Raw genomic sequence first — 12,083 nt, forward strand, 5'->3', positions numbered from 1 at the left:
AATGAAATTTTGTTAATCCTAAGTTAGTTGTTTGTGTTTAAGACAGTACTCCTCTTTTCATTACTTCATTTCATTCATGCAATACTAAATAACTTCCATAATCGCTTAGAAGTCGAAGATAGAAAAGATTCACCTCCTCCTTAATCTAGAGTTTAATCAATGCGCACTTACTTACTACATAAAAGACTGCGGATTTTACTTAAATGAATAATTCTGATTACACACTATCAATTACTGGATTAACTTGGTGTGATGAAATACAACTTGAGGCCTACATCCACCGTTAGGCAATGACATTTATACTTGCTTACTATTAAAACCCTTCAAGCATATCTTCCGAAAGCAAACAAACGTTGATCTAAATATTTTTGCTCAATGTGAGTTCAATGTCCTCAAAATTTTTCTTTTATAGACAATTAAACATTTTTAGTATTTGGAGGAGGAGGAAAAAAGGTAAATGGTAGGTTCTTACTTTGATTTCAATCATAAATCTTCTAACCATTGTATAAATGTTTCGATATTAACGTTAACTAGGATTTTAATGGATGAAAAATCAGTTTTTGTTGATGTTCGTTCTGGAGTTTTAATGCTTTTCTAGGATATACATAAGAAAATTTTGAAACAAATGGTTATCTCTCTAATATATACTTTACGCTTTCAATCATTGCAGCTTGACGAAGCTTTAGCACGCGGTCTAATACATCCTCTATCTAGGACACTGTCTAGCCCATTAGTACAATTGGGTTCGCATCAAATCCCCGACACAGGCCAACCCCTCACTTCACCATCTGAACAAGTTCCACCTCCGGTTAATTTGTCTGTCACAAATCGTCGCAGTCTCTCGTCAGATAGTCCACATAAAATTACGACTGGATTAGCTTACGATAATCTCATGTTGAAGCATGGCTGCATATGCGGCAATAATGTCTCACACCCTGAACACAGTGGCCGATTACAAAGCGTTTGGGCAAGGCTTTTCGAAACCGGCCTGGCATCACGTTGTGATCGTCTGCGGTCACGGAAAGCCTCACAGGAAGAATTGCAAACTGTCCACTCGGAAGCTCACGCTATGCTATTCGGATCTAATCAATTGAATCGGCAGAAATTGGAAGCCTCACCGGCAGTTAGTTTCGTTCGACTGTCTTGCGGTGGCGTTGGAGTAGATTTAGACACTACCTGGAATGAACATCATACTGCTGCTGCTGCCAGAATGGCTGTGGGCTGTGTTGTAGATTTAGCGTTGAAGACGGCGAAGGGTGATATTAAGAATGGATTTGCTGTGGTTCGGCCACCAGGTCATCATGCCGAAGCTAATTTGGCAATGGGTTTCTGTTTCTTCAACTCGATTGCAGTCGCTGCTAAATTACTGCGTCAACGTTTACCTGAAATTCGCAGAATTTTGATAGTAGATTGGGTAAGCACTAGCTCCTGACAAAGAAACCTGCAATGACTACAATTTTGTTATTCTCTAGGATGTCCACCATGGAAATGGCACACAGCAAGTTTTCTATGATAATCCCAATGTTCTCTATTTATCGATACATCGCCATGATGATGGTAACTTCTTCCCAGGTACGGGAGGACCTACTGAGGTAAGTGAAGTAAATGTACGATTGCGTTTTACAACTTATTAATTCCTTTTTCACATTCTTACAGTGTGGTACCGGAGCTGGTCTCGGGTTCAACGTTAACGTCTCATGGTCAGGTGGATTGAATCCACCCCTAGGCGATGCTGAATATTTGGCGGCATTTCGTACAATTGTGATGCCAATTGCAAAGGAATTTTGTCCGGATATAGTCCTTGTGTCGGCTGGTTTCGACGCAGCAGCCGGACATCCAGCTCCACTCGGTGGTTACTTGGTATCTCCCGCATGTTTTGGTTATATGACAAGGGAACTTATGCAACTGGCTGATGGAAAAGTAGTTTTAGCATTGGAAGGTGGATATGATCTACCAGCTATTTGTGATTCTGCTCAGGAATGTGTGAAGGCGTTGCTTGGTGATGAGCCGGCAGCAATTGTTGATTCAGAGTTGGCCCGGCCTCCTTGCCAGAATGCTATTGATACTCTACAAAAGACTATTGCCATTCAGGTATGTTGACTAAGTGGATATCTAAGTATTTGTTTTAATTAACGCATTCGCTCTTTGCGCTCACCTTGCAGATGTCACATTGGCCCTGCGTTAGACGCCTTGCCCACACCGTAGGTATGTCTGCCATGCATGCCTTGAAAGCCGAACGTGAGGAGTCAGAAACAGTTACTGCCATGGCGGGATTGTCAATGCAACCTCCACTAAGGTATGAAATCTATACTTAAATCCTTCTTATATTTCAAAATACTAAGAATGCCTCGCATTAGAAAAGTGATAGTAAATACCGCAAAGAACTGGATACTACGCGAATAAAACAGTGACGAACTGCGCAATACGCACGTTTTGGACAATTTTCAAGTTTTAGTTCCCACCTTAAACTCATACGAGATGCTTTGAAATAATTTTTCATAACACTGCGTCACCTCGTCAAATATTTGTTCTTTAAACTGCATCAAATTTTGACAGTCTTCACATTTTAAAATGTAATTTTCTCTTCTATCTTTTCGTGCTCCTTGCAATTTTAAATACAAGGAAGCATCTGTTATAAGTTTTGGGAATCAAGTTAAAAGGTAATTGCATATTTATAAGTGTGTGTTATTTCGTTAATTCGGCTGGCTTGGACCTCCTACGATAGAATACATATTATTTACGCACGACAGAAACTTGGAGAGGTCTCCGCCTAATATAAATATGATAGGAATATGGCAATAATGGTATTTGTTTCATAAAAAGTCATATCTCTCGATACAGTGTCCCTGCTTCTCCGTATCGGCATTTGGAGTTATAAAACGACCATGTTTATCAGTTCCTAAAGGATGATTGAAATTTTTATTTCAGACTGACGTCGTAAGGTACTCTTCCACTCATTCACAAAAATAGTGTAGGATTGAATTCAAACACGGTCAAATTTGTAGAAAGTTAAACGTACTCGCTTTTAACGAAACTTTTACGATAATCTTCGCTTCTGCACCAAAGAAAGATAACTATGCTAGCTGGCTTACATCTTTGCTTATCCCAATAAGATGATAGGTATAAGAAAATGTTCAGGTTGAATGGTAATGTGTATGCAGTCAGACTAAAGGTCCATTCAGACAAATCTGAGTAAATATGGTTTACGCTTACGTGAATGTAATCCTGTTCTGTTGCCCATAAAATCAATGCGGCGCTTTTAGCGTTCTCTTCAATTTGATGGAAGACATATATATATGTCAATATTAAGTGGAGCCGGCTTATTTGCACTAACCGTTTTTTAGAAAAACCAAAATTATTCCTTTTAACTTGCTACCTTCATCAGTAGGTGGGTATTCTTACTGGAACAACATTTGTCGTGGATGCTTTTTCGCAAGTTAAAATTGAGTTTTGCACCTATCATCGCTCCCAAGTATTTGATGATCGATTTGAAAGTTATGAGTTTCAATTCTAATGAGATCGTAGTTTCTTTTACGGTGCTTAGTGATGAGGACCGCTTCCGTCATTTTCTCGGCGTGTGTCAGTCCAACGCTCTTTAACCAAGCCTTAACAGCACCAATTGCTTCGCCTCATTGCAACTCAGCGTCTTCGAGGTGCTACATATGTGGTTAGCGTAATCAACCCTCTTTGTCCCCTTCGGAACAGAAAGATTAGATACATCGTTATACATTATATTGCACGGGCTCCATATTGGGAGTCCTGTGCGATACCCATGGAGACAACATACTTCTCGGGTCCGTCATCGCTGTCATACCAGAGCGTCCGTTCTCGCAAACATCTATCGACAATAGCAGCAAGATGGCCGGGAACACCAAACTTCGATAGAGAATTTTGTATAAGGTTCCAATTGGCCAAATTGAAAGCTTTCCTCACGTCCAGGGTATGCACCACGCAATATTTGCTGTTACTACCCTTTCCGTGAATTGCTTTTTCGGCCAAGCCAGTAACCAATTTGATGATAGCAATGATTCATCTGAATTTACGGAGTCCATACTGTCGATTTTAAAGGCCTCCTTGCCTCTCGACAACCAACGTTTTCCCTAAAGTGTCTAGAATGTAGAATATATGGATCTATAGGAAGATGGTTCACCTTAAGTAGCAGTACCAGCTTCTGCCGGTTCAATCATTCAAGAAAGATCCGCTCGGAAATGCACGCTTCAATAACTTGTCTACTACAAGCTATGTGAAACGAAACCGTATTAGAATCGATTCGATGTCTGTCTGTCGGTCTGTCACACCCGATTTATTCGGAAACGACTAGACCGATTGTCACGAAAAGCGTGTGGTCTGATGTTACCTTTACATATTGTAAGTGGCGGCATTTTGTGTTAAGTTTAAGTGAATGGAGAGTGCAAGTTTTTTTTACAGAATTATTACTTTTCGAAACTGGCCCCGTATTTAATATCGACGGAAAAGTAGGGGAGTGAGGGCTTAAAATATGACCGACAAAAAGTGTAACAGGTCTCGGTTCTCAGAACCATCCAACGGAAAAATCTCAAAAAAAATCACAGTGATGTATCTAAACGAAATCTAGATCTCAAAATACATCCCGTTCCGATATCTGCACAAATAAAGTTAATAATGGTATATTAGTATATTGTAGAAATTGGGCCGGAAACCCCCTTAAGTTCTTTCTAGAACTACTAAATTTGTATAAAGGACTACATAAGGCACAGTTTGGTCAAGTTTGAAGAAAATCCAACTATTATTAACAAAGTTATAGAGGGTGAAACTTTGCCATTTGTAGTGAATTTCGTGCATTTTACAACGTGTATGACGTCATCATCCCATATCAATTCGTCAATATCACAATCAAGTGAACTCACATGAATGGGGGGTCACAAAGAAATATTTTATTTTAAGTTTTTGGGTCATTTGCATATCAATATGTTGAATTTCTAGCTATATACGGTTGGAAAAATGTGCGTAGAAGTTTCTCACATAAGATGAACACAAAATCTTTATACCCGAAGCGCCCAGTTTCCACTATTCCGACTTGTTTGAACTTTTGTAGGTTAACTTCTTCACATTTGCTGATAATATTAAACTACTAGTGTGAAGCGTATAAGGTTTATTAATATAGTGCTTTCCAAGTCAAATTATTTGTGTAAATGGATCTTTGAAAGATAGGCACAGTTGAATATTTAACTATGTACACGCGGAACTGTTATGCACGCATCGTTCCTCACATAGGGAAACACAAAACCTTTTATAGCTTCCGGTTTCCCGAATTGTTCTCTTTCATTGAATAGCTGTTAATAAAAATTTATTCCATCATTGACATTTTTTTCACTTTTCTAATCCTCTTCAAATCTACGTTGATTTCTATGTGGATAAAAGTAAAGGTGTTCCGTCAGTTGCGAGGCATTTTTCTGTCTTTGCTTCTCGTTGTATTTTATTAATTCGATGGTGTCTTGTCTTTCCATTAATTGTTCACTTGTGTTTCTGTCTTCACCAGTCAATGTTTCCAATGGTTTTCTAGGTGAATCTATTTCACGAATTAATTGAACTCCCGTTTTGGGAGCAAAAAAAACGTAGCATCTACAGGAAAATCTGTTTCAAGGCTCCCCAAAGCAGTACAATCCCCGACTTTATGCTCTAAGCCGTTCTTTTCACAGTATCTTCCTAGGGCAACAAAGAAATGTTCTAGATATCACCGAAGCCTTTTTAAGATTTTCTTTGCAAAACAAAACCTTATTAAAATTGGTTTAATGTCTGTCTGTTACACGCACTTTTCTCAGAAACAGTTATACCCATTGACACGAAATTTGGTGAAAAGATGGAAACTGTGAACGCCCGCCTAGACATGTAGTGAGTGACATCTTTCTACGTTGAGATTAAGGGAGGATCCTCATACATGCAAAAGAAGGGGTGTGAAATTTTTCGTTTCACTTTTTCACCAAATATAATAAATATGTTGGATATTAAATGAAAAGTCTTGATTAGCACTTTCCGATGCCGGTTTTATTTTTGACATTTGTTGGAAAAGCGGGGAGTGGGAGGGGTCGAAAGTGATAATTTCTTTAACAGACCCATTCTCAGAAACTACCCAACCGAAAAATCGCGAAACTGCCTCGGTACGGTATCCAGGGCTGAAAATACTCTCCATATCAATATCTGCTCAAATTAAATTAACAATGGTATATTACTATATTTTTGGGGAAATTGAGTAAAAACTCTGTAGTAATATAGACTATGGCATGAAGCATGTTATCCCCAAGTTTGATCAGAATCATACTTTTACTAAGAAAGTTACAATAGCTCAAAGTTGACTTTACCTGTTAATTTACTGCCACTAAATGTCAATATCACACTAAAGTGACTAATCTGAAATGCTAAATGCATACACATAACGGGCTTTGTGTAAATGCGATAGTTCCGCCCTCAAAAGAGGTCTTAATTTAAAATCTATGGTTTATTAATCCCCAAAAGAAACGTTAGTCAATTCTTAGCCGCTATGAAGCGAGGCGTCTGCCATTCGTTTTTAGAAACAAAATTATGTGAAGGTAATTCTTTCCACAGCAACTCTGTTTCGTCCTTGACAGTGAAAGACGAAATAACTTTTGAATCGGTTAACCCAACATCGATTTGCTTTGAATTCAATTATGATAATTCATTCTCCTCCTTTTTATACATAGCCAAGCAGGCGCTTTGGTCATAGCTCATGCTAAATTTGGGATTTCAGAATGCAACCAAAGTATTCCCTTGTGTTCTTACGCTTCAGGTTCACTATCATCTGTGGTTAAGCCACAGCACCGAGACAAACACAAGAAGAACACAGGTACCCATGACGACTGGAATTCGAAACTAGAGCGGCGAGAGTATTCTTCTCTCTTCCGGCATTGTGGAAAGCCTATTGATAACAGATGCGAATCCGGTCTCACGGTGATCGCAATGGGGGATCTGAATGCGAAGGTAAGTTCTGACACAATTTTGCTCGGATATGTGGTCTTGATGATAGTAACACACAGGGCCTGCAATAAGACCGCGAGGTGGGTTTCGACTGAACGGTTACGAATATCTAGCAGTAAATTCAGGAGTTGCCCTGAATGTGTGTAACAAAAATGGTGCTGACATCGGCTCCGAAAAGGACTATACTTTTGCTTGCGTATCGCTCCTGCGTCTGCTCGTAGGGGAACTGAACGTCGACCTTCCGAATTCGATAGTCCGGATTATTCCTTCTACAGTCCCTACAGAGCTGCTACTTCATCTTCGTAAATCTTGGGAATCAGAAATCTTTCCCATCGAGTGGAAGAAGACGTTAAAATTCAGAAGAAGGTCATCCATGTTAATTGGAAGGGCATTTTCGGCTTTTTGATGCTGCGAATATAACACATAAAATAATCTTGGAACGCATCAAGGAAAATCTTGAAAGCTTGATTGACAAAGGGGAGATTGCTTTCCGTTTTGAATCTTCTTCTACCACTCACATTAACACCCTTCGGATCATTGTGGCGCAGCGTGCGGAGTTTAGATTACTGTTCCATCTGCTCTTCAATTGTTTCTAAAAAATTTCCATGCGTGAACAGGGAGTGTATCTATTATAGATTGCTCTGCGTAGGGTGAGGGTCCTTCTGTAGAGACTAACTGCCATTATCAGAGCAACATATCATAGCGCAAAATGTCACATGTTTAATATAAGAGAAAGAGTAAACGTTGTTACTGCCGATTGTGGCGCTAAATCCGCCTTCGTTGAGGTTGTTTCGTAACAATTTTCTCTCTGTGCTACTATATGAGAGTAGTACATCAAAAACGGCCCCCAACCAACACTCGAAAGCTGCAAACCTTCAGCAACTTATGTCTGCGTTGTCATCGGGGTACTTTCACCTACGATAATAATTGATAAAGAATTTTGTCGGCGTGCGGGTCAATATACTCGTGAACTTGTTGATAAGAAGGCGAAAGTGGATAAGTCACTCATTGAGAAATGAAGACAACTCAATTGCGGATTATGTCATGTAGTGCAACCAACAATCCCAGGATGACCGGTGAGTGAATCGCCTAGCACTACGCAGCGTAGAAGAGTGGAGAAGAAATGCAAGCTTCTTGAAAAATTGTGGAGGAAGTTAAAGCACATTTAAAGAAACGGACAGCGTTGACGCGTGTGTTTGGCTGATACACTATACCGCATATAGAAGTTTATGGCAATCATATATCTATTAGCCGTTTACGATACTGTGATTTGAAGTTTTTAATAACACTTGAGCGAAAGACTGCACTTTAGAACTGTTAGTTCGAAGGAATTTCAAATTGATTTTTTTTTTCATTTTTAAGCAGAAGTCGCTGTTTCTCAATAAGATTATGGGGTTATCGTCCATATTATAAATGTTATCACATAAAAACCAGTGTTAAGGTTTGCTTAAAATTGGTCACAACGTCGGTCACTGTTTAGAGCGTGAAAAACTTATGAAGTATTCCAATTTTTTCTAGCCTTTTTTAGCTGTAAACACGATAAGTACCTCAGATATTGAACGAGCTAAACGAAACCATTCATATGCGTACTGGTCAACTTTGGTGGCCACACCAAAAGAGTTCAATCATATTCTATCGATAATAATAATAATTGTTGGTGTGACAATCCATTCAAGACGGTAACGGAACACTAAAGTAAACTGTAGGAGGCAATGTGGTCAGCATTGTGCTGGCTCGTAATAATTACTCTGAGGTACTCTTTTACAGCTGAGTCGACTGATCCAACATCCCGTTATGATACGAATTTCTCTGCCACCCGTAAGGACGGCCCAGCGCTCTAACCACTGAACCAACGGGGCATTCGATTAGAGGATATTGTACAACCATTTATTAACCTCGCTTTCAGATTTTAGTATTTTCTGCACTTAGCTCTTACTGATTCTGAATTTTTCGGCTAACTTGTCGGTCCCCTGTTTACGTATAGGGCATCCGCACAGTCTTTTTGTTGTCATTTCATTGTACATGGTTATTATTGTCTCCTAAATGAGGTATACTGCGTCAAACACACACGTCGTTGTCGGTTTCCTGAGCTTCAGCTCCTCCTAGAACTTCCCGGGAAACCTATACTCCTTGACCACTCTGCGCCACTGTTTCTGAGGCGAACCACTCGCCGGCTATTCTGGGAGAGTTAATTCCACTGCGTGCCATATTCAGCATGGAGTTGTCATCTTTAATGTGTAACTTATCCATTACCACTTCTTTTTGAATAGCCGTCTGAGAATTCTCTTTCATAAATCCGCATTAAATGACCTACGCACTGTAACTTTAGAATCGTGATAATGGTGGTAGCTTCTGGTTCGTTTTATATACCTTAAAGATACAATTAGTTTTTGTATCTAATTTAAAAGCATGGTCTCTGGATCATTGTGCATGTCCTGTTCCCTTTTTAGTATTGTCAGTAAACAGGCTTTGCTTGCAAGCATGATCTGTACTTGCATTTCGTCCATTTTGTTGATTTTTATGGATCATTCGAAATCATCGTCTTTTAATGTAATATTTTGTCTGATGACCGTCTTCTTTCTAGTTTGTTCAAGACTTTGGCTTCATTTTCTTTCGCTGCCTCATCAAACACCAAACACCTCTTTGTGTGTCTTCAACGTTTGTCATCGGTGAATTCCCTCTCTCATCTCACTTCATTTGGCTCAGTCTACAATCTATTATACTAATACTATTCAAGGTATCTGAAATGCCACTCAAATGGAAAGCTCTTCTGAAAAAAAATAAAGAACGGCGAAACAGTTCTAAATCAGTTTGAAATTCAAAATTTCATTTTGTACGCTTAGCGGAATTCGTAATTGATGCTCTGTATAACTGTTAAACATCAAAATCTTGCAAGGAATAAGGGATGGAATAGAAAAAGTATGTTGAGCATTCCGAATTGGAACAGCTGAGACTCCCTAGCTAATAAAATGAATTTAGACCTTTGGTTGGTTGGTGTAAGTGACTTGAAGGGAACGTTTCCATCCATATATGCTTTGCAAGAAACTCTTACCTTCTTTTGCAATCGGGTTTGAATTCATCTTTGACGAAATAAGTTATAGAAATTACCAAATAAATATAACTAAAAATAGACCAATCATTAATGAATCATTTTCATTCAATGTTCTTTTTTAATTTTTTCAGACGAAACTTATCGCGTGACGATTCCGAAGAACCGATGGAACAAGACGAATCAAAGTGAATAGCTGGCCCGTCAGATAAAATTTTGAAATATTCTTAATTCTACGTATGTGATGCCATTCAACGACGTATTCTTACTATACATCAACTGGCAGAGCACATCGGCTGGCTAGAAACGTAAAACCTGAATGTCTGGCAACTAAAAATTTGAAAATAGTTCCAGTGACTGTGCTTATAAAGAAGTACAATCGATAGTAAAGATGTTATTATAGTTTTGATAATAATAAGTAAGTTTTGGATAACTCATAAGAATGGCTTCAACGACTACATTCAGTTGTTGGCCATTATTTTCAACTAAGGAACACAATTGTTGGTAAAACTTTGCGAATTGCGAAACGAAACTCTGTACACTATTCTCCAATGAAACTCAATTCATCAGAACAATAATATAATGGAATAAATTCGGGCTGAATAGATCTTGTATCTTCAGTCCGCTCGGCATAACGAGCAAGTAATCTAACACATCTACGCGTATACAAATTTTGTGTTCCTCAGTTTGTTTTGTGAATTTTAAATGGCTCAGCCTTTGGTGGGTGTAGGTCATATTTGAAAGAAGGTATACCTTTTAGCTAATCGTTAATAATGATAGATAAATTTATGTACATTTAGGGCGTAATACAAAATGGAAAACCTAAAATTTTGACAAAAAGTGGAATATATTTGCTAGGTAAATGGAGGAAAGTGAATATAAATGTATATGATGAAAACTAATATATTTAAAAGTAAGTGTATAATTTTCAGTTTTTCGTAATAAGAAGGACCTACTCTGGCAGTAGGCGTAATTTTTTTGGTATTTTTCTATTTTTTATATTGTTCATTTTAAGAACAAACACTAAAATGGACATTGATGTTCACTGTTTTTTATGGAGTACATGAATATTAGTTGCATACATACATATGTGTATATGAAGTAAGAGAAAATTTGTTATGTTTATGAACATGTAGTTACAGAATTTATACGTAAAAGAGAACAAAAATATTAATGTATATTTACAAAACAAAGCAGAGAGCAGTTATATAGTAAATTAAATATAAATTAAAAGAAATGAAACCCTGATATATATTTATTTGTTGATAAACTGAAGTCTAAAGATTAAGGGATACCTTGAAGAAAAAGAAAAACGGAAATCAAGCAACAGGAAGTAAAAAATACGTTTAAAAAATTAAAATGTTTTGTGTATTTGATATTCAATAAAATTGAAGTAAAACAGAAAATTTAACGTTAAGATTTGAATATGATAGAAACTATATGCATATAGTTAAAAGAAATAAAAACGAATAATAAAATTGAAAACAAAGAAGTATGTTTCAATACTTGCTACTGTACAACCAATCTTGAAGAGAACAATCTCAATAAGTAAAATTTGCATGGTAAAATGTGCAAATTGCTTTGGAAATAATAAATATTTCAAAATGTGTAGTGTGATTTTAAAACACATACGTTTTTTGTAAAACAGCGAATTAACCGAAAATAACATTTGAATTTAAAACAAAAGCCCCAATGGATTAAAAGCCGTAATAGAAATCATGTTTATACTATTGGTAGACGCAAAGAGAACATTTGTAACATCATTGGAGGTAGTGCAAAATAGGGAAGGTAATACGGTCCCGATAATACTTTGATGTAGAGTTCCAGCCATTCCTTTTTTCACAGCTCTTATTTCCTGGTTCAATTACCGCGGCTTCCACATTGGAATCAATACTTCTTTGTATTATATTCTAAATAAGGTATGTGGTAAAAGGCTCTTATATATCAGACGCTGTTGCAGTTGTTGGTGTATATTTCAAAGTGTATAAATACCTAAGGATAGGTATGGTATTATTCGAGACACGGGAAAATTTGGAATGAGAGAGAGGAGTAAGTTTGCAAA

General features: G+C 37.7%; 1 protein-coding gene across 8 annotated transcripts in view; it reads left to right on the forward strand.

Moving 5' to 3' along the window:
• The window catches only part of LOC119658055 (histone deacetylase 4), a 322,316-nt gene extending 311,311 nt beyond the window's left edge, over positions 1 to 11,005 (forward strand). For all 8 annotated transcript variants that reach the window (XM_038065300.1, XM_038065308.1, XM_038065301.1 and 5 more), the window contains 5 exons: positions 671 to 1,414; positions 1,473 to 1,592; positions 1,657 to 2,091; positions 2,163 to 2,296; positions 10,156 to 11,005. In XM_038065300.1, the coding sequence (XP_037921228.1) occupies positions 671 to 1,414; positions 1,473 to 1,592; positions 1,657 to 2,091; positions 2,163 to 2,296; positions 10,156 to 10,213 (1,491 nt within the window). In that variant the 3' untranslated portion in view covers positions 10,214 to 11,005. The remainder of the gene's footprint in view (positions 1 to 670; positions 1,415 to 1,472; positions 1,593 to 1,656; positions 2,092 to 2,162; positions 2,297 to 10,155) is intronic.
• The last annotated feature ends 1,078 nt before the right edge of the window (positions 11,006 to 12,083 follow it).

Source organism: Hermetia illucens, chromosome 5 (assembly GCF_905115235.1).
Source record: "Hermetia illucens chromosome 5, iHerIll2.2.curated.20191125, whole genome shotgun sequence".
Taxonomy (NCBI): Eukaryota; Metazoa; Arthropoda; class Insecta; order Diptera; family Stratiomyidae; genus Hermetia; species Hermetia illucens.